Source organism: Equus przewalskii, chromosome 31, assembly GCF_037783145.1.
Source record: "Equus przewalskii isolate Varuska chromosome 31, EquPr2, whole genome shotgun sequence".
Taxonomy (NCBI): domain Eukaryota; kingdom Metazoa; phylum Chordata; class Mammalia; order Perissodactyla; family Equidae; genus Equus; species Equus przewalskii.
Window position 1 is genome coordinate 28,917,782 of NC_091861.1, and position 26,024 is coordinate 28,943,805.

Sequence of the window (26,024 nt, forward strand, 5' to 3'; positions counted from 1 at the left end):
TTGCTGCTCCGACTCCTTTGTGGAACCCACTCCTCCTCTCCTTACTCCTCAAGTGGGCTATTTCCCAGGACTCCAGACACAGCTTTTTTTCTTAGGACTCTACACCCTTTCCCTGGTGTTCACATCTCTCCTGTAGCTTCCATAACTTCCTTTTTCTTTTAAATTGAGATAAAATTCACATCCCATAAAATTTAGTGGTTTTTGGCATATTTACAAGGTTGTGTAACCATCACCACTATCTAATTCCAGAACATTTTCATCACCCCACAAAGAAAGCCCGTCTCCTGAGCAGTCACTCCCCATTCCAGTCTCCTCTCATCCCCTGGCATCCACTAATCTATTTTCCATGTCTATGGATTTGCCTTTTCTGGACATTTCATAGAAATGGAATCATACACTATGTGGTCTTTTGTGACTGACTTCTTTCATTTAGCATAATGTTTTCAAGATTCATCCACGTTGTATCACATATCAGTACTTCATTCCTTTTTGTGGCTGAATAATATTCCATATGTGGATACACCACATTTTGTTTATCCATTCATCAGCTGATGGACATTGGGTTGTTTTCACTTTTTGGCTACTGTGAATAATGCTCCTGTAAACATTCATGTACAAGTTTTTGTGTGGACATATGTTTTCAGTTCTCTTGGGTACATACCTAGGAGTGGAATTGGTTGTTTATATGATAACTTTTTGAGGAACTGCCAGACTGATTTTCAAGATAGCTACACCATTTTACATTCCTACCAGCAACGTGTGAGGGTCTCAATTTCTCCACATCCTTGCCAACACTTGTTAATATCCTTTTTTTGTTATAGCCATCCTAGTGGGTGTGAAATGCTATCTCGTTGTGATTTTGATTTGAATTTCCTTGATGGCTAAGGATATATTGAGCATCTTTTCATGTGCTTATTGGCCATTTGTATATCTTCATGGAGAAATGTCTACTCAAATCCTTGGCCTATTTTTTAATCAGGTTGTCTTTTTACTGTTGAGTTTTAGAAGTTTTAATATATTCTGGACACTAGACCCTTATCAGATATACGACTTGCAAATATTTCCTCCCATTCTGTGGGTTGTACTTACTTTCTTGATAGTATTCCTTGAAGAACAAAAGCTTTCCATTTTAATGAAGTATAATTTATCTGTTTTTTTCCCTTAGTTTGTGTGTGTGTGTGCTTTAGATGTTCTATCTAAAAAACTATTGCCTAATCCAAAGTCATGAAGATTTACTCCTATATTATCTTCTAAAAGTTTTATAGTTTTAACTCTTTCATTTACATCTTTAGTCCATTTTGAGTTAATTTTTATATATGGTGTGAGATAGGGGTTCAACTTCATTTGTAAGTGGCTATCGATTTGTTCCAGCACCATTTGTTGGAAAGACCATTTTTCCCATTGAATTATCTTGACATCCTTGTAGGAAATCAATTATCCATAAACATATTATTTCTGGACTTGCAGTTTTATTCCATTAGTCCATATGTCTATCCTTAGCCAGCCCCACCCTGCCTTGATTACTGTAACTTTGTAGTAAGTTTTGAAATCAGGAAGTGTGAGTCCTCCAACCTTGTTCTTCTTCAAGATAGTTTGGCTACTCTGTGCCCTTCGTGTTTCCATGTGAATTTCAGGATCAGTTCGTCAATCTCTTCAAATAAGCCAGCTAGGATTTTGAGACGGATCATGTTGACTCTGTATATGAATTGACGTCTTCCATGAACACATCGTGCCTTTCCGTTTCTTTAGTCTTCCGCTCCTTCGATGGTGTTTTGCCATTGTCAGTAGAGAGTTTGGCATTGCTTTTGTTGAATTTGCTTTTTGACACCATTGTAAGTAGACCTGTTAAGTTCCTTTTCAGATTATTCATTACTAGTATGTAGAAATACAGTTGGTTTTTTTGTGTATTGATCTTATAGCCTGCAAACTTCCCGAGTTCATTTATTGACTCTCTAGGGTTTACGTCTCTTCTTAATCTGTGTAGCTCTCCTGAATTCCATACCTCTGTTTCCAGCTATTTCTGGAGTGTCTACGTAGTTCACCTGGTAGGTGTCTCTAACTCGTCGTGTCCAGTGTTAAAAGGCGCTCCCTCCACCTCCCTTACGAATACTGCTGCCAGCCCCTTCCTTCTGCCCATTTTAGGTTTTATCATCTGCCTGGTCACCTGAACTGCTGATACAGGAGTCCTCCTTTAGTCTCACTGTTTCACCCTATGTAGTCAGTCTGGTATATATGTAGCTGCTAGATATAGCTATAGATCTGTAGATCTCATTTCTATCCCTCCTCTGTCTTGCCACTACCCTGGCTCAGGTCCTCGCCACTCTTCTGAATTATTACAGTAACTTCCTACCTGGTCTTGGGTTACTACGGTCCTTCCTTCACTCTGCCCCCAGGGTAATCCAGTCATGTCAGTTAACATCAGGAATCATTGCCATTTGCATATGAACGAGAGATTTAAACTGTAAGAATTACTGTTAGTTTTCTTAGGTGTCATGATGTTGTGGGGTAATGTCCTTATTCTTGGGAGGTGCATCCTGAAGGATTTAGGGGGTAAAGTGTCACGTTGTCTGTAACTTGTTTTCAAATTGTGCAAGAAAATATCTGTGTGTACGTATGTTTGTGTGTATGTGTGTGTGCACTTTTGTATGTGGAGGAAGAGAGAGCACACAAGCACAAGCATAACAAAATATTAACAGTTGTTAAATCAGGGCGAGAGCATCTGGGTTTCCATTGAACTGTGCTGTATTTCTTTGTGTTTGAAACATTTCAGAAAAGCAAGTTAAAGGGAAAGAGGATGCATCGTAGACCCTTTAGCATGGCGCCCCCTCTTCCTGACCTAAGACAGACCTTTCTTTCTAGCCTTGTCTCCCATCACTTCTCCTCCTGCGTTATGTGTTCCGGCTGTGGCAATAGTAACAGCCAGCATTGACTGCGCACTTGCCATATGCTGGGCATTTGCTAAGCATTTTGCCTGTATTCATTCATTCATTCCAGATAACAACCCGATAAAGTACATTCTATAGTTGAGGAGAGAGAGATCAGAGAAAATAAGTAAGCTGCTTAAACACAGCTCCTAGGTGATGGATCTGGGATACTAAGCCATTTCTGGTTTCCCAAAGACACCTTAGTCTTCAGATATACATGTGTGTTGAGTGAATAAATGCATCCTCTCTTCCGCTGTGAGCGTTCATGTTTTCCTCAGTTCATGGTGACCTGGACTCAACTTGGTCAAGAGGATTTCGAGGGGCATCCCAAGAGTTGATGCTTAAGGTGGTGATACCTAACTTTATTTCACTTGTAAATAGGTCATAAATATGTGTGGCACAAGGTTAAAAATGCCCCCAAAGATTTCCTAACTTTCTGAAGACTGATTCTGAAACATATCATTTGCCTTTAAAAGTACTATATAGCCTATTTTTAAAATTTAATTGATAGACTCACAACTAACTGGAACCTCCAAGTCACTGGTGAGACAGATGCACGTGCTTTATTTTGCTGTCCTTCATTTTGTTTTTCATTAACTAATTTTTACTTAAATTTATTTTCATCATTAAAAGCGATACATATCCTGGGGGAAAATGTGAAGTAGGGGTTGGCAAACCGTGGCCCACTGGCCAAATCTGACTCACCAGCTGTTTTAAATAAAGTTTGACTGGCACACAGCCACGCTCACGAACTTACACATTGTCTGTGGCTGAGTGGTCACAACAGAGATCCGATGGCCGCAAAGCCTGCCTACCAGCTCTCCGGCACGTATGGTAACAGCTCGCCAGCCTGATGTAAACTACACAAAAGGGGACGAGGTGAAAGATAAAACCCCTCTTCCTGCACATGCCCAAATCCACTCCCCAGAGGTAACTACTGCCAGTTGCTTCTTGTGAGTCTTTCCAGAAATAATTTTCTTTGCATATACCAGTATATGTGGACACATGTATCCGTTTTTGTACAAACGAAAAATTCTTTAGTTGAGTTCAGTATATCTTCTTGAGAATTTTCCACCTTTTGAGAGACCTGGGAGGACTCTGTCGTGTCATGCGCCTGGTGTGATAATCACTGAACAGAGGCTTACTGTGTGTTTTATGAACTCACGTACTTCCCACACCAGATCCTAAGGTCTGGTTTTCCCTGTGATATGAAGGGAAAATTAGAGTTTAAAGATCCTTTGCTGGTCACAGGGAGAGCGAGAACATAACAAATACGACCCACATCTCCTTCACGGACCAGGAGAACCATCACAGACAGCTCCCTGCCCCGGCCTCGTCTCCCTCCACACCGTCCTTCCCCTCCTTGCTGTAGTAAGCTCTATGAAGAAACACGTCTTTGACCTTGTACTCTAGTGATGCGAGACATTAGCATTGGAGGAGATGGGGTGAAAGGTGCACAGGGCCTCCCTGTACATTTCTTTGCAGTTTCCTGTGAATCTGTAATTATTTCAAAATAAAAAGGCTTAAAAATCTGGTCATTGTGCGTTTTTGCTTCAGACTCTCTGCTGCCCATTGCCTGCGGCACAAAGGCAGACTACGGTAAAAGGCATGCCGGGCTCTGCCTGCCCTGGCTTGGGCCTCCGCTCCACCCTCCCCTCATGTCACCCCCTGTGCTGCTCCATCCCGGAGGTTCCTGCCTTGCACAGGGCCTTTGCATGTGCTGTTTCTTCACCCCTAAATACCTTTTCTAATGTTCCTATCTGAAAGAACTTATGTTCCTTCAAGATTCAGATATCGCCTCCTTTGTTAACCCTTTCCTCCCCTGTTGTAGAAAAGTAGGTCATCTTTTGGGCCATCACAAACCTTTTCTAAGGGTGGAAAAGATCTTCTACCCACCAGATGAGAAAACTAAAGCTCGTTCGGGTTAAATGCAGAGTGCATGGCCTTGGCTCCCCAGGCAGCCAAGTGTGGCTGGAGAAAATCATGAAAAATGCTAGGTTGATGTCTCCATAAAGCTGTAGAGGGCTGGCCTTAGGGGAGCCCCTCGGAGCTGTTCAAGCTGAGTTCAGTAGTTCGTGCACTGCGGTTGCTCCTACGAGACTGGGAGCTTCTGAGAGCAGGATCGTTTCCTACTTTCTTACCTGTGGCGTTTTTTTGTATATTGAAACATGGTTGGCACTCAGTAGATGTTTGTTGGAAGGATGCTCCGGAGATTGGGTGGTGTGGGCCTAGGAGCTGGTCGGCTCCTTCTCTCCCTTCTGCAGCTAGACTTGCCTCAAGTCTCCGTCTTCTCTAAGTCTGCCCTGACTGTGTTCTTGCCACTCGTACTCGCCCCCAGAACTTCGGATCAAGAGACAGAACTCCTCGGATAGCATCTCGAGCCTCAACAGCATCACCAGCCATTCCAGCATTGGCAGCAGCAAGGATGCTGATGCGAAAAAGAAGAAAAAAAAGAGTTGGGTAGGTAAAGGTTTGGGGGCGGGCGCTGTGTGGAACCCTGCTGGACCCCCTCCGCCTCAGCATAGGGAGCGGGTCCTTCCGGGATTAACCAAGCTAGAGTCCCTCCAGTGCTGAGCCCTGAGCTGAGTCTGTGCAGAGCAAGGTCTGCTGAACTCTCTCTCCCTTCCCCGAGTCTTTCCCGACTTGTCCTGAGGCCGTCCCTCCATCTCTCCTACACATCTGCTTCCTGGGGCTCTCCGTTCGGATTAGGTCAAGTGATTGGCAACAGAGAAACATCCAGAAGGGAATGCCTCACCAGCCCCTCCCCCTTCTGTACTGTGGAGAGAAGAGTTTATGGACAAAGCCCTTCATTCCAGATGTTGCTGGAGGGCCTTTCCTCAATTTTTTTGGAGAAGTATTTGTGGAACCTTCCAGATTACTTCAGATTATTTCTATTACCTTTCACTGGTTCAGAGGTAGTTGGGTTGATTTTTCCCCAGATAACTGTAAACTGCCTTTGAGCGACCTCTCTGAAATTCTTGAGGCAGGCCTAAAATGCTGTCAGCTGGTCTGCTGCCTCTGGTCCGGCGAGGACCCCCAGCAGACTTCTTGCCCCCGTCCCTGCTCAGTAGCCTGGCCGCAGACCTGTGTGCAGTGCAGATAGCCGCCAGCTGTGTGCAATGAGTGACTAAGTGTTGCTTCTTTTTTTTTCCCTTCAAAATGCTGACTTCACATCCCTATTTTTTTCCAGGTCTATGAGGTAAGAGACCCAGTTCCTCTCCCCCATTTTCTCTCTCCCTTCGCCATACCTTCCCCATTTCCCAGAGCAACCCGCTCCCCTAAAAAAAGAACAGCCACTCATAAAACTAACCGTAACCACCACCCCAGAGTTCCTGACTTGCCCCACTGCATGGTCCATCCACGGCTGCCCCACACGAGGACAGAGGAGTGGTCTGGTTCGGGGCCAAATGGGACCGTCAGACAAAATCCTGACCTTTTCCTGTCTTCCCCTGTGACAAAATCCGCCTGTTAGAAAAGCAGTCAAATGGAGCCCCTCCTTCTCAGAAAGGGCGCTGTCTTATTTTCTGTTCCATCAACCCCTAGAAGAGAATCATGGGGTGAACATTGTCTTGACCACGATTTCTGGAGGCCCGTTCAGTTTGGCCTGAAGATTTAGCTCTAGGGTAAGATGAGGCAGAGGTAAGTGAGGGATATGGTCCGTTCAAGGGCACCCAAGCCTGAGGCCCTGTGAGCATCCATGGAGTTCCCAAAGACATTTCAGGGATTAGAGAATAGTGTCAGACAACGGGAAGTGAGCTCAGAATTTCCGTGACAAACCAGCCTCTGAGGTCCGCCCTAACCCTGACCCAACCTTGTGCAGGATATGAAAACTGGAGGCTGTCATCTCAGCCCTCAAGAGCCTGCAGAATTGCTGGGGAGACAAAAAACCATATTGGATGTAAAAGTGATGACAATCCCGCGGTGCCAGAATGCTTAACTCAGCCCGCGGGTGTTAACAGTTCATACAGAGAGAGGCTCACAGAGGGCAGGGAGAGCACCACAGACGCGGGAGGCACACCCGCGCCGAGCCGGGGCTCCCATGGCAGAGGAGGGTGTCGATTCTTTCTGCAGACACTGCTGATCGAAGGGAGCAGCGGGGCGGGGGGATCTGGCTGGAGCCCTGCGTTGGGGAGAGCACGGACAGGAAGGGCCTGAAACACCAGGAAAACTACTTAAACCTGATTCTCTAGCTTCGCCTTTCCTCAAGCGTGGTCCCTCTAGGCCGCTGAGAGGCTCCTTAGAAAGCGCTGCCAGCGTCCAGTTGGAGAAGCGCTGCGCTTTCTACAGCGCGCGCCGCTCGGAGCTTCTGAGATGGCCCCCATGGCAGGTCCTGTCTCGTTTTGCTTGATGCATTGTTTCCTGAACTCACTTGACCACGGAATCCTTCCTACAAAACACCAGTCAGCACCCCCGGCAGTTCTGCTCTGGGAATACTGGACCACACGTGGCACCCTCTTCTCACCTGGGATTTAGGGGTCCCAGAGGGCTTAGGCTCCCGCAGATGTGGTCACGGGCTCTCTTTCTGCATGCCCTCACACACACTCATTCACACACTCACTCCTGTACACACATACACATGCTCCCACGTACTCATACACACACTCGTTCTCACACTCATTCAGTTATACACACACATACACTGTCACACTCACCCACATATACACACATTCTCATTCACACACTCACACAGTCATGCACTCACATGCATTCACTCGTACACATACTTATACACACTCACATTCTCATACATACACTCATTCACACTCACATACACATGCACCCATGTGCACTCACTCTCATACACACACATTCTCATACACACACTCATTCACACTCACATGCACACATGCAATCATGTACTCACACTTATACACACACATTCTCATACACACACTCTCATTTCACACTCTCACATATACTCTCATACACACATGCACCCACATGCACTGTCTCATATACACACTTACACACACTTTCATTCACACTCACATACACACAGTCATACACGCACTCACATGCACTTACTCTCATACACACACTTACACACACACACATTCTGATACCCACACTCTCACATACACTCATATGCACACTCTCATTCACACTCACACACACACAGCTTCCCAGGAGGCGTGGTGTCGAGAAGATTCGTCAGATCGGGGGTTAGAAGGCCTGTGCCATTGCAGGTCTCCCTTCACTTCCGCAATCTCGAGCAAGTCAGCTCTGCTTTTTCTCTACAGAGAACTGAGCTTTGTGGCGCCTTTGAGCCTGACTGCTCAGTGAGCGTGTGTCCCCTGTACACGTGCTCTCGCACACATATCCCCATCACAGCCGGTGGTCCTCCTTGTGTTCCGCCTGCTAGAGACGCCCACACACACTGCTCGTCAGCTCCAGCCAGCATCAGCAGCCTTCCTGTGCTCCAGGAGAGACTTGGAGAGAGCACCCTCAGATTGTCCCCTTTTCTCACTGCCCCAGGGGTCTGGGTTGCCTTTGTCCCCTTAGCCTTCGACCCCTCCTTTACTCTCTGTCTCTTGCTGCCATTCCACATGTGTCCCTGTGTGTGTGCATGCTGTCTGGATGCATGAGGACGGGTGTGGGCTAGGACCCTGGTTTGCACTTCCAGCTCACATCCCTAACACCCAAGCTCGTCGATCAATTCCTGAGATCAAACAGGCTGTTGCCCCATGTACCTTGAGGAAATGCCGGGAAGTATCCCCTCTTCCAGGGCATTTGCTGGAAATAGGAGAAGCTCTTGTATCTGGCGGTTCTAACCATTCTGTGATGTGCTGAAAGAGACTCGACGCCAGTCCCTTCTGTTGATGTCCAGAGAGTGGTGGTGTCAGCTTCTGGTGGACAGGAGGATAGGGTCTAGTCTCACGAGCCTGGGCAGAGGTGGATCCTGAGGCCCAAATGAGAGAGGCTCAAGACTGAGCAGGTACTAGTCTGCTGGAGAAGGCAGGATTGCATCGCCGAGAGGGACCTAGTGACCTGTTGGGGGCTTCTCTCTATCCCTCTCGGTCACAGTTCCTCCAGGGGAGAGAGAAGACCCTAGAAGTTCCCAGAGCCTACAACAGCAGGCGATAGAAGGTTCTGCTTTCTCTCAGCCCCAATTTCCAGGCAACTCTTACATCCGTAGCCCATGAATCAAGTGAAGCCTTAAAGAGGGAGCCTTAAATACAGCAAGCAGCTCCCCGACCCTACACCTGTCCCAGAACTCCCCAGCCAGCCCCCCACCCCGTCCCCAGAGTGGAGCCTGACGTCTCCCTCCCCACATCTGCTTTTTTCCAGCTTCGAAGTTCCTTCAACAAAGCCTTCAGTATAAAAAAGGGGCCCAAGTCAGCTTCCTCGTATTCTGACATCGAGGAGATTGCCACTCCCGACTCCTCGGCCCCCTCATCCCCCAAACTGCAGCACGGTTCCACAGAGACGGCCTCGCCCTCCATCAAGTCCTCCACCTCGTCCTCTGTGGGCATCGATGTCACCGAGTAAGTACCCTCCACCTGCCCGGGCCCCAGCCTGGAGCCGGTGTAGACGGCTGGCCAGAGCTGGACTAACAGCCCCCCACCACAGCCCTCTCCCTGGGCAGACGAGACCAAGGGGTGGGCCTCTCCTCTCACTGCCGACGGACTGTCTTCAGGCAGAGGAAGCGAGATTGCTGGCCTCGGCTCTCAGCCTCCCCTGTGTCTCCAGTGCTTCCCTCCTAGCCAGGCTTGACCCCTTCCCTGTCTTACAGGGGCCCCGCCCACTCAGCTCCCCACCCGAGGCTGTTCCACGCCAGTGAGGAGGAGGAGCCAGAGAAGAAGGAGGTATCAGAGCTGCGCTCCGAGCTGTGGGAGAAGGAGATGAAGCTGACGGACATCCGCCTGGAGGCCCTCAACTCTGCACACCAGCTGGACCAGCTTCGGGAGACCATGCACAACATGCAGGTCAGTGTCTGGGCCGAGAGCTAGGGAAGGAGCAGGGCCAAGGCTGGGGGCCTGTCAGCCCTGCCCACCCGCCCTCTGTTCTTGCCACAGTTGGAGGTGGACCTGCTGAAGGCAGAGAATGATCGGCTGAAGGTGGCCCCAGGCCCCTCCTCGGGCTCCACTCCAGGGCAGGCCCCTGGATCGTCGGCTTTATCATCCCCTCGCCGCTCCCTGGGCCTCGCCCTCACCCACTCTTTCAGCCCGAGTCTCGCAGACACAGGTACCTGAGAAGGAGAAGAGCCCATAGGGTGGAGGGAAGAAAGGGGTTGGGTCCTTATTACACCATCCCGCTCGCTCTGGTGGCACCTTCATTGGGTCAGGAAGGTAGAAGAGCTTAAATCCAGGAGACGCCAGTGTCATGGGACACCAAGAGCTGTTATGGTATCTCGACCTTAATTACTTCTCAGTTTGGGGCTTCTGTCTCTTCTTTGTGGTAAATCAAGGGTTATTTGGAACGGATTAAGATGGAAGGTTTTGCTCAGCCTGTGGGGGCCCCTAAAACTAGTCGTCTTGTCTCTGCCTGCAGACCTATCTCCCATGGATGGCATCAGCACTTGTGGTCCAAAGGAGGAAGTGACTCTTCGGGTGGTGGTGAGGATGCCCCCCCAGCACATCATCAAAGGGGTAAGGAACTTCAAGGAGGGCTGGAGACACTGTCGTTTTTACCCAAGAGAATCTGGGCTCTGAATACCCCCCAAAACCAGAATATTCCACTCCTGAGGCCTTTGAGGGGCTCCCTTTCTTGGAGTCACCTGCCCTGAGGCTCAGTGCTTCTGCCTCGGCCACACAGGACTTGAAGCAGCAGGAATTCTTCCTGGGATGCAGCAAGGTCAGCGGAAAAGTGGACTGGAAGATGCTGGATGAAGCTGTTTTCCAAGTGTTCAAGGTAAAGGGGTACATGTGTTCCTCAAAGGCTGCTGGTCAGGCGCTGGGCTCCTGGGGACCTCAGAGGCTTTATGGAGAGATGCTGAACAGGAAAGGCATGCCCCTCCCTTTCCCCGTGGACTTTTGTTCCCTCTGCTGCTCGTTTTTCTTGTGGCTTTTCCATCTGTGTCGGTGTCTTCTCGGTGTTCCTCACTATCTTCTTCTTCTTCTCCCTTTCTTTCCTTCAGGACTACATTTCTAAGATGGACCCGGCCTCGACCCTGGGGCTAAGCACTGAGTCTGTCCACGGCTACAGCATCAGCCACGTGAAGCGAGTGCTGGATGCGGAGCCCCCAGAGCTGCCCCCCTGCCGCCGAGGGGTCAATAACATAGCCGTCTCCCTCAAAGGTCCGTCTGCGCTCGGGGTGTGGCCATATGGGGTTAAGGGGGGAGGGAAGCATCAGATGGTGCATCCTGATTCATTCAGCAAGAATTCAGTGAGAAGCTGCAGTATGAAGGTCCCTGCACTCCAGTAACATGAGCCACAAAAAGATGAGTAGGACCCAGCCCTGATTTTTGTTCCCAGGGACGTTTCTGCCAAGCTGGTCTTATCATGCCACCCAGGCACCTGAAGCTCCAAGCATGTCCCTAAAAATAAGATCCGCACTTTCTAAACTAGGCGTTAGGGGATTCCCGTGGAACCACAGGGCGAGCGGCTCTAAGTTTTTTCACTGGGCTCCTAGATGAAGAAACAGTCCTCAGGGCCCCTTGCCATCCTCAGGGCCCTGGTCAAGACTCGTGCTTTCTGGGGCTGGGGTTCAGGTCTGAAGGAGAAGTGCGTCGACAGCCTGGTGTTCGAGACACTGATCCCCAAGCCCATGATGCAGCACTACATCAGCCTGCTGCTCAAGCACCGGCGCCTCGTCCTCTCGGGCCCCAGCGGCACCGGCAAGACCTACCTGACTAATCGGTTGGCCGAGTACCTGGTGGAGCGCTCTGGCCGCGAGGTCACCGAGGGCATCGTCAGCACCTTCAACATGCACCAGCAGTCCTGCAAGGTGGCTGCCCCCCGAGACCCCCGCCAGCCTTGCCCAGGCCTCAGCCTCCCCCGGGGCCTTCATGGGCCCCTCCGCCGCATCGTTTCCTTTCCCTCCCCTCCCCTCTGCCCAAGTGTCCTCCCCACTCCCGTGCTCTCCTCCCCCTTCTGCCTCCTCACCCCCTGCCTCCTTTCCTTTGGGTTGATCACTGACTGAACTCCCTCCTCCTCACTGCTACCTCCCTCGCTGGCGACCCCACCAGTCCCACCCCTCTCCTCTGTTATTTTCTTCGCTCCACCTTTCTTTTTGTATCACTCTCTGCCATTGGGCTTTCTGGGAGGAAGCACTCAGAGCTAAGTGTTACATCTTGTGCCATCGCCTTTCAAATCCTGAAGTCTCTTGGGCACACCCTAACACTTTGGAGCTGGTTCACATCTTGGCTCCCCAGCTCCGGGAGGCCTGTCCATTGGGAGAGGTCATAGGACCAGCCCACAAAAGTCCATTTAGGAAGCAGCATGTGTTCCCCACCTCTGGGCGACTTAGGGTCCCCTGCTTATGGGGGTTACCTTAGAGCCTTTGGGACCTATGTTTCTCAATCTCCCTTCTATAATCAAATGTGCGAGTGCATCAGACAGGAACCAGGGGCCCCAGGGAAACCCAGAATTAGCACGGCTTCAGCTGAACCCCTCTTTCCAAGGCTGACCCAGGTTCTCACAACTCCCGAGTGCTGACCCACTGCCTGCTCCTGTTCCAGGATCTGCAGCTCTATCTCTCCAACCTGGCCAACCAGATCGACCGGGAGACAGGGATCGGGGACGTGCCCCTGGTGATCCTCCTGGATGACCTGAGTGAAGCAGGCTCCATCAGTGAGCTGGTCAATGGGGCCCTCACCTGCAAGTACCACAAATGGTAAGCAGGAGTCAGGCCCACACTCACCACAGTGGGAAGACGGGAGCCCGGGCCAGGCCAGCCTACAAGCTTTCTGTTGGGTGCACATGTGAAGAGAGTCTAGAGGGACCTCTTTCTTCTTTCTTCCCACAGTCCCTACATTATCGGTACCACCAATCAGCCCGTAAAAATGACCCCCAATCATGGCTTGCACTTGAGCTTCAGGTAAGAACCGCAGCCCTGGATGAACCTTCGATCCCACCCGAGAGTCTGTAAAGCAGTTGAATCCCAGGGTCGGGCCAGAGGGCGGGAGAGCAGCCAAGCCTTGGGCTGGGAATAGGGAGCAGGCAGGTGTGCCATGCCCGTCACAGGGCAGAGGAGGACCGCAGGCTGAGGGAGGTGCAGCTAGGCTGCTGGAATTCGGGTTCTCTGCCCGCACACCCCTCATCCGGGTCAGTGAGGTCAGGTGGCTCTCTGAAGAGGTCACTGGTTGAGAACCAGCTCTGCCTGCCCAGGGCTGCTGCCCTGAGTTCCCTTGACCCCACCATTACTTGAGAAGAGACCAAGCAGGCGTTAGTGGGAGGCAGGCAGGAGGAGGGGCAGGCTGGCAGGGGATGAACCTGACAGCGTCCCCACTGCCACCCTGACCCCATTCTTCCCATCCCCGGCGGCAGGATGCTGACCTTCTCCAACAACGTGGAGCCGGCCAATGGCTTCCTGGTCCGTTACCTGAGGAGGAAGCTGGTGGAGTCAGACAGCGACGTCAATGCCAACAAGGAGGAGCTGCTGCGGGTGCTCGACTGGGTGCCCAAGCTGTGGTACCACCTCCACACCTTCCTTGAGAAGCACAGCACCTCAGACTTCCTCATCGGTACTGGGGTGCAGCTTCCCCTTGGGGTCAGGAGGTGGCTTCCCTTTCCGACCTGGCCACCTGCAGGGATGCTGCCCTTTCTTTCTGGCGTCTCCAGCATGTAAAGGATCTGTAAACCCTGTGGCTTCAGACTCAGAACCACGTAATTACTTAACAAGCATTCCCAACGCAGTTAGCGCCACGATTTGGGCAAATCGCTTCAGCCATCACAAAGCTAACACCTGTCCCTCATGGTTTCCCACAATTAATGGGAAAAGGGAGGGAAAGCATTTAGGAGGGGATTTAAAAGCTTCCCCTCACTCCCTCACCTCCCTTCTACCTGTGAAGCATGATTTATGAGATTGCCAGCCAGGCACCATCTTCACGGCCCCGTCCTTTTCCCAGGCCCCTGCTTCTTTCTGTCCTGTCCCATTGGCATTGAGGACTTCCGGACCTGGTTCATTGACCTGTGGAACAACTCTATCATTCCCTACCTACAGGAAGGAGCCAAGGATGGGATCAAGGTGAGCCCTACCCTCTGATGCCACTCAATCCCAAGGCCAGGCTGTCCCAATGAACAAGGCAGACACATTTCTTCCGCGTGGCCCCCGCAGTCTTCAGTGCTGTAGTTAGTTAGGTTCTCTTCCTAACAGGTGCCCGAAGGCACTGGAGAGACGTAAGCTGCTGTCCTGCCTTCAGCCAGCATTCAGCAAAGGGCTAGATGACCACAGCCACTGGGGCCATGTCTCCACTCCTGGGCCTTCTGGCTCTACACCAAGCTCAGACCACTCTCTAAGGATCAGAGCAAACAGGGAAATAATAGAGCTCAGAATTAAGGAAAACCCAATTATTACTAATAAAAATGTTACTTTGGCCAAGTTCATGTCCTCATATGTAAAAAAGGAGATAATAAATTCTGCTCTGCCTAAATCACTGGGTTGTTTTGAACACAAATGAAATATGTGATAAAATTTTTAAAAGTTAGGATAAGAACTTTGTGCAAAAGGAAGATGTCATTTTTTTAAACCTCCTCAGTTTTCTCACCTGCAAATTAGGGCATCTGATCACTCAGATCCATTCCAGCACTAATGGGCTCTGAGGCAGTGATGGACCGTACTGGTCGTGTGTTGTCCATGAAAGTAATCTGTCATTGTGATGGAACGGTATCGCCTGCTGACCTGGTAAATTTCTAGAGATGCTGTCTATCAGACCGATGCCAGAAATCATCATTTCATTTAATTCTGCATTATTATTAATAGTTTTCCAATTAAAAAGCATTTTTACAGAGATAACATCTTTGTTTTCAACAAAGTCAAATTTTTTTTAAAAGGTATTATTACTAAAGTGGAAGAATTTCCTACTTGAAAAGTAAAATTATAGGGGCATAAGATTTCTACGTGTTAAGTTTAACACAGTCTGCCAAACCACTCCCCAAAAGGGTTAACCAATTTATGCCAATTTATTTCCTTTGTTGGGAAACTCAAAGAAAATACCATGGGGATCAAAACTCCGAGGCTTTATATTTGAGGAAGTACATATCACCATGGGGAGACACACTACCAAAGAGAGACACTACCACCAGGGAGACACACCACCACGGGGAGACACACCACCACAGGGAGACACACCACCATCAGGGAGACACACCACCATGGGGAGACACACCACCAAAGAGAGACACCACCATTAGGGAGACACACCACCATTAGGGAGACACACCACCATCAGGGAGACACACCACCATGGGGAGACGCACCACCATAGGGAGACACACCACCACGGGGAGACACACCACCATTAGGGAGACACACCACCATGGGGAGACACACCACCAAAGAGAGACACCACCATTAGGGAGACACACCACCATCAGGGAGACACACCACCACGGGGAGACACACCACCACGGGGAGACACACCACCATTAGGGATACACACCACCATTAGGGATACACACCACCACGGGGAGACGCACCACCATCAGGGAGACACACCACCACGGGGAGACACACCACCATCAGGGAGACACACCACCATGGGGAGACGCACCACCATGGGGAGACACACCACCACGGGGAGACGCACCACCATCAGGGAGACACACCACCATCAGGGAGACACACCACCATCAGGGAGACACACTACTTTGGGGAGATACCACCATGGGGAGACACACCACCATGGGGAGACACACTACTGTGGGGAGATAACACCATGGGGAGACACACCACCATCAGCGAGACGCACCACCATGGGGAGACTGCATGAACAGCTTCCAGGCTATGGACTCCTCTCCCAGTAATCCCATCTCTGCTTCTCTCCAGGTCCACGGACAGAAAGCTGCCTGGGAGGACCCAGTGGAGTGGGTTCGGGACACTCTCCCCTGGCCGTCAGCCCAACAAGACCAGTCAAAGCTGTACCACCTGCCCCCACCCACCGTGGGCCCTCACAGCATTGCCTCCCCTCCTGAGGACAGGACAGTCAAAGACAGCACCCCAAGTTCCCTGGACTCGGACCCTCTGGTGAGTAGAAGCCGTTCTAAGTTAAAAGTAACACTATTACAGACTTGAATTCTTCATGCACACGCTGATGGGGGCCTGAGGCTGACGAGAGACAGCAAGGCCTGGGCCAGGATGAGGCCAGTAGGAGCGCTGACTGTCGGGATCCTGGTCATAAAGATTGCATGCCCGCAACCTGGCTTAGCTCAATAGTAATGCCGGCGGCAGTGTGCATTCTAGCACAGCCCTGGGTCTCAGGCACTCCGGGTAGGAAAATCAACCAAAGAGGGTGGTCGCAGACCCACGAGCTCTCTGTGCTTCCATCTCGGCCCTCCGATGCCCCGAGGACCGCTTCCATTCAGCAGATGTCATGAACCCCCTGTAGAAAGCAGGCTGAGACAAGTGACAAACTGGCGGGAATAGATGCCACGTTTGTAACCAAAAGAGGATTGATATCTGGAATATACAAAACTTCACGAAAAACTTCCACACAGAAGAATGGACAAAGGCTATGAACAGGCATTTGACTAGAGGAAATGCAGATGGCCAATAAAAACACGCAAAGATCCTTCACCTCTCTAACAATTGAGCAAACGCGTGTTTAAACCAGGAGATAACCATCCACTTGGCAAGAATAGTGTGTGTGGAAGCACGGACTTTCCCGCTCTGCTGGGGGCAGCGTGCATCAGTAAAACCTTTTTGGAGGATAAGATTGTATTAAAGCTTAACATGCACAAATCCTGTGACCTTGCAGTTTTGCCTTTCAAGTAGGAAATTCTTCTGCTTTCGTCATAATACATTTTGATTTAAATTTTGCCTTTGTTGAAAACAGATGTTATCCGTGTAAAAACACTTTCCAATGGGAAGACGTTAGTAACTGTGGCTCTAGAAGGGTGGAGGGCAGAGTCACTAGAGACGCCCCTGGGCTTGCTCAGCTGGAGGGGAGGGCCACAGTCTGGAAGTGGGAAGAGGAGGCAGGAGGCGAAGACCCTGGAGAGGTTAGCCTCGACATGAAGCAGTGGGGCCTGAGCGCCGGGAGGAACAGGTTCGTGATGGCACTGAGTCCAGCTGCTGGGGTACAATGTGTGGGAAGGAGAAGTTGTTAGAGACCTTCTTCTGGCACTTCCACATGCCCCCCAGTAGAGCTGGCATGTGCCTTCTTGTACAGACACATATGCACAGACGCTGTGTGTCCTCCACTGGAGTGTGAGCACCCTGGAGACAGGGGTGGCCCGTCTGTTCACCCTTCCCCCTCGCCTCGCATCGTGGCACCTCGTACAGCCAGGCGCTCCCAAGTACCTGTTACACACGTGCGTGTCTACAAATAGGGGGCGAGCAGGCATTGCTGCTGTTTCACGAACTGCCTCTAGACTCTCTGGGCCCTTAATCACTTACAAACCACAGATCAGACCCACAATCTAGATTTTCTGATGTTTCCCTTCGGTGGGCAGGACCCGAAGTCCCAACTCTCATTAGTCCATCTTTTTGCCCCTCTTTAGATGGCCATGCTGCTGAAACTTCAAGAAGCTGCCAATTACATTGAGTCTCCAGATCGAGAAACCATCCTGGACCCCAACCTCCAGGCAACGCTCTGAGGGTCCAGCGGTCACTGTCGCCCGGGACAGCAGAACACTGACATCGGCCACGCCAGCTCCTCCTCTCCTCTCTCCTCTTCCAGAGCACGGACTCTCCGGCCCAGGAGGAGAATAGGAGGGAGGAGGAGGAGGTGACAGAGAGGGGCAGGGTCCTGGTGCTGCCCCTTTGAGAACTTCCTCGTAAGGATTGGTGGGATGGAGTGGGACCTTGTGTCCCCTGGATACATTTACTGGCCTCCTCTCACGTCTTTGGGAAAAAGATGATTCTGGGTCTTTTCCCTTGATTTCTTGTCTCAATTACAAACTCCTGGGCTTTCTGGGGAGGGGTTCAGAAGACATCAGAAAAACCTGCAGTAGTTCCTAACTGATTCTCATGAGCAACTTGGAGAGACACAGTCCTGTGTGGGGAAATCTGAGGGAGGCGGAAGCTCCCCAGAATTTCTCGCAGACCCTACCCAATTCCATCACCACTGCCAACAGCTCTTCCCCCAGAGATCTGGCTGGAGCCCAGAAAAAGAAGCATGTGGGTTAAAAAATGTTTAAATCAATCTGTAAAAGGTAAAAGAAAAAAAATGGAAAAGATGAAGCTGGAGAGAGAGAAACCAGTGCCAACGGAGAGACAGCGCTGCCCACCCTGCCCTCTGGATGACACAGGGACGTTGACAAGATGGTTGCCAAGCTAAGAAGTCGCCAAACCACGAAAATACCATGACAGCCTTCAGGGAAAGACTGCGAGTCTGTCTTATACCCTCTAATTTAACATGCATGAGAGTCAATAAACCCTACTTTTTTTATTTTTTATTTTTGTTTTTTGTTTTGTTTCTATTTTTTTCTCCCCTTTGCCTATTTATTTTCCTTTCCTTTTTTGGTTTGTTCTTTTCCATTTCCTTACATGAGATGTTTGGGTTGCTTTTCCAGGGGCTGGTTTGGCTTTTCCGAGTGGGTTTTCTTTGGAGAATCTGACGCCATCTAATTGGCACCAGTAGACACCTGCTATGCCACTATCTTTGGCATCCTTGGGGCTTGCATGGGACATGAAGCATTGGCTCCAAACCAGTGGGAGAAGAGGAACCTTGACTTCCCTTTTGAGAAAGCACACATTCTGCCCAGGAGCTCCCCTGCCAGCCTCCGGCATCTTGACAGAAGGTCTACTCTAAGCTTCCCCCTGGCCTGGGGGAACCAGGAAACTAGAAGCAGTCGTCTGGCTGGCGCCCTGTTTAGCCCCTTACTGCACTATTCTGATGGCAGCCCCTTTGCCTGATGGAGTCCAAAATCCCAAGCTGGACTTTACGATTTGTGATTCACGTACGACTGCACATCCACGTGAGACACTCCCAATCGGAATACAAGGCTCAAGGAGTTTGATTTGGTGGCAAAGATCTGCCTTCCAAAGAGATCCTCCTTTTACAGAAGTTGCCTGAAGGCTGGCAGTCTATATTCCTTCATTCAACAAGCACTTATTGAGTACTTACTGTGTACCAGTCACTAGGTTAAAAAAAAAAAAAGAGATAAGACTTGGGTTCTTACGTTCACAACCCAGTAGGAAGAGTTAACCTCCATCAAGCATACGTCCCCTTGTTATCTAGACCTTCAGGATCATCTAAGAAATGTCGCCAAAACCCAAGGAGCCAGCCAGAAAGAAGCCTTTGATCTGATGTCCAGTACTTGGAGGCAGAAGATCTGGGATCAGTTAAGATAGAACTTGAAGGACTATGGCATCCTGCTCATCTTGAGTGGGCAAGTCCCCTTCCTCCCATGTCTGAAAGTCCCCTTGGGACCAGGTCCAGGCTGAGCTCCCCGGTGAGGCTGCAGTGAGGGCTCTGCAGATCAGGGAGATGTGCTGCTCCTGGGCCCCAGTGTTTGTGGATTCCGAAGTGGCACAAGACCATCTCAGCATCTGTGGGCATCCTAACCTGGATCGCTCTGTCCCACCCAAACAAGGAGTAGATGCCTCTGCATCTTCAGAATATTTTCATTTAGGTCCAAAAGATAGTCCATTGCTCCCCAAGAAAGCTTCTGCATCCACCTGGTGGCTCCCAGGGCTGACAGGCTCCTTGACGCTGGAGACTAGTATTGCTTGTTGCTGCTAAGTCCATGAGCTGTGAAGACCCCCAACCAACCCAGCTGTAACATAGGCAACCCTGTGGTGGGAAGAGGCTGTCCGTCCAAGGATGGTGCTGAAATCACTGCCTTACGGTCTCTGCTGTGCAGAAGGAGGAGGCCCTGGAGCAGGTATTCTAACTTGGGAGGAAGGGAAGACCAGATGGGCCTTCTTTGGACCCAGGCCTCTTCTGAACTCTGTTCCTGGCTGCAATCCCCTGGCAAGGCTTAGACTCTTAATCAGATGGTTGAGCCCTTAACTCTATTTTCTGGTGCTGCCCAGCCAGTGCCTTCTGTCATGGATGTTACTGGCTACTTGAGACAGAGGAAAGGGGGGAACCCCTTCCTCCATTCCAACTGCCTCAGCCCCCAAAGGGATTCTTGTCTCCCTGGTAACCGTGGGTACCACCATGACTTTTATTTGGATCCTCAGCAAGTTGATTCTGGAGGCCTCTTGTGTTAGGACTTCTCACCTCTATTCCTGGATGCACCGCCCTCTACTCTCAGCTGACGGCTGCATTTAGCCCAGTTCTCCAGCTGCTCTCCTCCAGAAAGTGTGTTCCCATCTGATGCGGTGGTATTGCAGCCTCAGCTTCCCCTCTGGAGCCTGGGACCCTGTTTACAGCTGCACACCTGGGCCCCTCACTGTGGGGATCAATCATCTCACAAAGGCATCATGGTTACGTGGCAACGGCAGAAGGTTGAGCCTCCTCATGGTGCTATAACCCCTTGGGACGCTCATCCAGACTTTTCTGAAGCAGAAACCTGAGCTCCCCCTCGCTGCCCTAGAGTTAATGGCAAGAGCAAATCGACAGCGTTCTCCTAGCTACGCACCTGCTTCTGGGTGGGGACTACTGGGATCCCTCAAAGAAGAAAAACTGGGTCCCGTAGCTAAATTCTCAACCCCCTACCCTGACCCCGGGACCTTCAGAAGAATCCAGCCTACCTAAGACTGGAAGTTGTGCTATGCCTTCCCTCTCCAGCCCCCAACTCATTCCTCACCAAAGTTGGCTCGCAGACGACATGGTTCAGTACCCAACACCAACCTCTGGGGAGAGCCACGGCTCCAGGAGAGGTTTCTGGATGAAGAAGACAAACCCGTTTTGTCCAGTGTATTTGTTTCTCCATCCCTGCCTAGGCGCCAAAATAAAATGCTAGGTGATTGAGGCTAACACGGGACCTGGTGTGTGTGTGTGTCTCTTTCTCTCACAGGAGCAGTGAGCCGTTTGCTGTCTCCTGTCTTCTGAGGCTTCACAGAGTATTTTTTTAAAATCTATGTTTCGTGGCAGCTCTGCGGTGCTTCTCTGTCTGTGTGTGAATCCTGACCCAACGTCTTTTTCATTTAGTCTGACCATTGGGAAGCCGGAGGCTGGTGGGGAAGAAGGACTTGTGAAAAGCCCATGGAGAGACCCCACCCCGGAGTCCTTATTGGTTGGCATGCTAAATTTTTGGCTTGAATTACCAAACTTCTAACTAACCTATCCATGCTCCTTAAGGACTTAAGACAAAATAGGGATTTTTTTTTTTCCGTTTCATTTCTTGCCCTCTGGTTTTCCTGGTTTGCAAGACTCCGAGTGGATTTAATCCCACCGTCTCTTCTCTTAGCTCCCTGAGACAAGGGCCACACTATTGGGAAGGATACCCCTTTCAGAGATCTGAGAGGGAACTCATTCCTGGAGGGCTCCTGCAGAGGAGGAGGGGAGCGGTGGCAGCCTGCAGCTTCTCACAGACTGCCCACATCCCCACTTGGGACGACACCCACCTGCAGAACCCTGCCTCTGGCTGAAATTTGCCCAACTGAGTAGGACTTGGTCCTGCAAACCAGGATCCAGGAGAGCCTGCGTGGGGCTTCAAGGGTTCTTTGCTGCCAGGTGTTTGGGAGAGGAAGTTGCTCTTGTCCTAACTACACAGTTAGCACAGGGCTTCAAGCGCTGAAGGGATTGGCGCCACCAGATGTAGCTCCTCATGCTTTTTTTTTCCTTTCTTTCCTCCTGGGCCTTAGCTAAACTGAAGCTAATAAGTAGACTTTATGAGCCGACCCCAGTGATGAGATGAAATGTGCTTTGCAGAGTTCACTCATGGAGATGGATATGCTAGTGGGATGCTGGAACACTCTTAGGATGACCAGTAACTACTAGCGAGTTCTGGTTCATGGTCCCACTACTGGTTCATGGTCCCACTACAGACACCATAAGTAATAAAGTGGTCTCGGGGACACTGTTCCCAAAAGGCCAAAGCCTGAAGATAGTGCCCTTTATAACTGAGTCAGCTTTGTGTATTCATGAGTCCTCAGTCAACCCGATCAGGGATATGTGGGGCCAGCCACTTAGCCCTTCCCACTGCCGAGGGTCCATGTGTGCCTGTCTGCTCAGCCTAGCCCTGGAAGCAAGCACTGCCAGCCACCGACCCTGGGAAAGATGGGAGCAAACTGGAAGATGGTGTAGTCTCAAAGTGAGGACAGCGATAGAAATTTGGAAGCTGCAGAGAGACCCATCCAGTTCCAGATTAAAACTCCATAGACTGGGTCCTCCCACTTTGCTGTTCTGGCTCTTTTTCTGAATGATTATGCCATGGAGGATTTTCTCTGCCAAGAGCAGTCATGGAAGTAAGTGAGCCAGTGGTTCCTTGATTCAGCTCTTTCGTTTCTTAAAGCAGGGGTCTCAACGCGTGTTTCCAGACTGGCAGCACCAGCAGCCTCTGGGAACTAAAAGCAAAATTCTCAGGCCCTGTCCCAGACGCGCTGTGTCAGAAGCTGGGGAGAGGGCCTCGGAATGCGCGTTTCAGCGAAGCCCCTTGGTCATTCTGACACCCACTACAGTCTGAAACTCACTGTTTTAAGGGGAAAGCCAAGTATCAGAGGCCCCACACTGAGGAGCTTTAGGACCGAAAATAAGAAGATCCAGCTGTAATGTGGGCATCAGCATTAATTCCAAAGTCCCCTTCCTCACGCTCCCTTATGTCTGTGGTTCTCCTTTTATTTATCACGGCAAGAAAAGGTGTGTGTGCTTTGGGCGGAGGTTAGCAATGTGTTTGCATCTCTCCTAGTCAACACAACCTTCAGGGAAAAACCCCATGGCTCTGAAATTGCTACCTGGCACACTAGGGGCCTCAGCGGAAGACAGCAGCTGGAGGTCTCTTCCAGATGGCTCTTCTGCTGGATTATTTGTGTCTACTCTGGGCCTTTTCCGATTATGTAACAGGAGGAGAAAAGTCAAAACATCTAATTTGTATTTCCGTGACAACTTGTTCTCTTAGCAACATCCCTCTCCCTACTCTAGTTATAAAGGGCTCTGCAGGTCTGAGAACCTGGCCAGAACCTCCTTCCCAAGGCACAGACAGCCATGGGGCTCCAGGCTCCCAGGAAGGCCCCTCTCCACGCTCCTCGGGGCTCACGGAGAGAGCTCAGCACCATGAAGGCACAGTCCTGGGGCAGCTCAGTCCTTGGGCTCCCCCTCTCCTTTCCCCACATCACGACTTGGAAACACAGCTACCTAGCCATGGCAAGAGAATAAAATCTTTTAAAAATCTGAAGGGAGCTTCATATCTTTCCAAACTCACAGACTCCAGCTGATGGGGCCATGGGGAAGATGAGGCTGTTTACAGCTGGTTTTGTCTCGAGCTCGTCTATTTTCCCCAGCAGAGAGCTTGTGGGTGGAGGACAAGCATGCCAGGCCTCCTGAGCTCTGGAGCTAAGCCTCGGAGGAAGGAGAGTATAAAACAACTGCACTAAAATCACCCCTCGGCCCCGGAAGGCCGGTGAGGGGGCCCTTGGTCATCTCCTGTGGGATCTTCCTGCTTCCCTGCCATTTCTCTGAGACCGGAGACGGTGGATGATGAGGCGAGAGCCCTTGGATCCAGCTGGTCTCTGGGCTGCTGCTGTGCAGGAGGCTCCCACTTCCCCATGTGTTTTTGTTTTCGTTTTAACAGAACAATCTTTTTTTTAAAGAATTCCCACCCTTGCTGGATTCCTTCCCCGCTGCCCGCCCCCCCCCCCCCCCCGCCCCATCCTGTTTTAGGCAGCACTGTTTATGCGATGGAGTCTATGTTTCTCAAATGCTTGGCGAACCTCAGGTGGAACGTGGGCAGGAATTTTTGCAACACTTTTTTTTTTTAATTTATTGGGCACAAAACCCCAAACCAGGATATGTGTGTGTGTGTGTGTTTATGTTTCTTCTCATCTGACTCCCCCCTCTCCCAATCAACCCCTTTTCTATCCGATGTAGAGAAGCAAAACACCCTAGAAAGCAAGCCATTGTATATAGTTGCGGTAACAATCAGGAAGAGAGCGGGGCTGTCCCCTGGGTAATTCGTTTTAAACAACAAATTGGTTGAAAATGGAATCCATGCCGGGGCCAGCTAAAGTGGCCCCCCTCCCTCCCCTCACCTGGGCCCTCCACCCATCAGGCATGTCTGCTCCCAGCAAGATTCATCTGTTCGATGCCATTTGCGTTTCAATAAAGTTATCTCCTGTACTGTCCGCTGGCTCTCTAGCTCCCTCTCTGTCTGGCTTCTGTCTGCTGCGGCCCATTCCTCCATCTGGAAGGTGAGACCACTTGTGGTTATCTACCTAATCCAGAGGTAAAACCCACCTGCCCGGAAATGTCGGATCCTCAAATCCTAAGCGGGAGTCTCTTGACCCCTGTGGTTGGGGGGGGGGGGCCGTGCTCTTGCTTGCCCACTGTGGACACGGCATCCGTCACCAGAACTGGAAACGTCCGGCCCCAAAGTTGGGTCCTGGAGTCCTCCACCCACAGCCACAGTGTTTAACAACATACACCCTCTGGACTTCCCTAAGTTTTCTTCTGGGTATAAAAGTGAATCCACCTAATTCTAATTAACCTGTTCTAATGGAGTTCAGCTTCCCTTGGCCACTGAGAGAAGGAAAACAAGAAGTCTCCTTATTCCCTACTGTGGAACTTCAGTGTCCAAGAGGCAATCTTTTCCCCGTGAAACTGTGGTAACACAACGCCCCTCTGCGCCCCTACACGGGAGGTGACAAATGTGTTCACAGATCTCCTCAAAATAAGTCGAGGAATGACACTTTTGGAAAAAACCTCAGACGACGTGATTGTTATCAGTTTAGCATCAGCAGGCTTGGAAGTGGGCTAGGAGTCGCGGCCTGGCTTCGTCTGCCTCTCCGCCTGCTCCAGTATTTAGGGGCATCTCTGTACCTCGAGCCATTTCCTCAACCAGCGGGACATGCATATTAAACCACTCTCGTTCCTCCACCCCTTAAATGTCCATCCATAATTTCTCTGGGGGAAAAAAATGTATCCATTCTCAGCTAATAGGTTTCATTCTCAAATAGGCACAGAAGCCTCTACTCTGGAGGAAATGCCCGTTCGCATACGGGGGCTCTCTCCTGGAGGGTCGCTTCCCAGTTTTGGGGTGGGGTTCACCCAGGCTGGAATGAGAGTCCAGATTCCTGGAAACCATTTGAAGGCGCTCAACCTGAACAGCATTCTCAGAAATACCTGTTCCTCTTCGCTATAGGACCTCCCACTGCAACAACATATGTCATTCCATCCCTCCGCCACCACACGCTCACCACCTTGTTCTGCATTTCCAAGCCCCTTCCAGGATCCTCTCCGCCTGCTCCAGTATTTAGGGGCATCTCTGTACCTCGAGCCACTTCATCAACCAGCGGGACATGCATATTAAACCACTCTCGTTCCTCCACCCCTTAAATGTCCATCCATAATTTCTCTGGGGGAAAAAAAAATGTATCCATTCTCAGCTAATAGGTTTCATTCTCAAATAGGCACAGAAGCCTCTACTCTGGAGGAAATGCCCTTTCGCATACGGGGGGCTCTCTCCTGGAGGGTCACTTCCCAGTTTGTGGGTTGGGTTCACCCAGGCTGGAACACCAAGACAGTGGGCCTTTGTGAGCACTCCCCACTGCCCCGTCCACTTCAGTTTTCCCCCTTCCCTTTGGATTCCTGAGCCTAAGGGAGGAAGAGACTCACTTGGCCCAAGGTTTTTTCAGTGTCTAGGGGGAAATATGAGGTTGGTCTCAAATAGGAGGTAATTCTGACCCAGACCCCCCTCCTTAAAGCCCTCTGCATCCATGCCCAGCCCACCTCCTCTCTCCCAACACCCGAAAGATCCGTGAATCTGAGGTCACGTGGCACGCGCTGTTGGACCTCAGGAAGCCCCCTCGCCTCTCTGGGGCCCCGCGGTCTCGTCAATCCCCAGCGATCCCCGCGGAGCAGGGTGCAGTTCTCGTCCGGGCGGCAGGGGGCGCTCTCGACGGAGGCCCGGACGCCCGCCCCGCCCCGACCGCTCCCGCCGCCTCCGTGCGCA

The 26,024-nt window shown here is 50.7% G+C and overlaps 1 protein-coding gene across 15 annotated transcripts in view; it reads left to right on the top strand.

The window, feature by feature from the left end:
* Positions 1-20,900, top strand: part of NAV1 (neuron navigator 1) — a 233,416-nt gene extending 212,516 nt beyond the window's left edge. For all 15 annotated transcript variants that reach the window (XM_070602362.1, XM_070602360.1, XM_070602358.1 and 12 more), the window contains 14 exons: positions 5,263-5,384; positions 9,213-9,409; positions 9,658-9,850; positions 9,941-10,109; positions 10,416-10,513; positions 10,680-10,775; positions 11,002-11,161; positions 11,576-11,811; positions 12,545-12,699; positions 12,832-12,903; positions 13,353-13,549; positions 13,934-14,052; positions 15,853-16,050; positions 17,526-20,900. In XM_070602362.1, the coding sequence (XP_070458463.1) occupies positions 5,263-5,384; positions 9,213-9,409; positions 9,658-9,850; positions 9,941-10,109; positions 10,416-10,513; positions 10,680-10,775; positions 11,002-11,161; positions 11,576-11,811; positions 12,545-12,699; positions 12,832-12,903; positions 13,353-13,549; positions 13,934-14,052; positions 15,853-16,050; positions 17,526-17,621 (2,108 nt within the window). In that variant the 3' untranslated portion in view covers positions 17,622-20,900. The remainder of the gene's footprint in view (positions 1-5,262; positions 5,385-9,212; positions 9,410-9,657; positions 9,851-9,940; positions 10,110-10,415; positions 10,514-10,679; positions 10,776-11,001; positions 11,162-11,575; positions 11,812-12,544; positions 12,700-12,831; positions 12,904-13,352; positions 13,550-13,933; positions 14,053-15,852; positions 16,051-17,525) is intronic.
* The last annotated feature ends 5,124 nt before the right edge of the window (positions 20,901-26,024 follow it).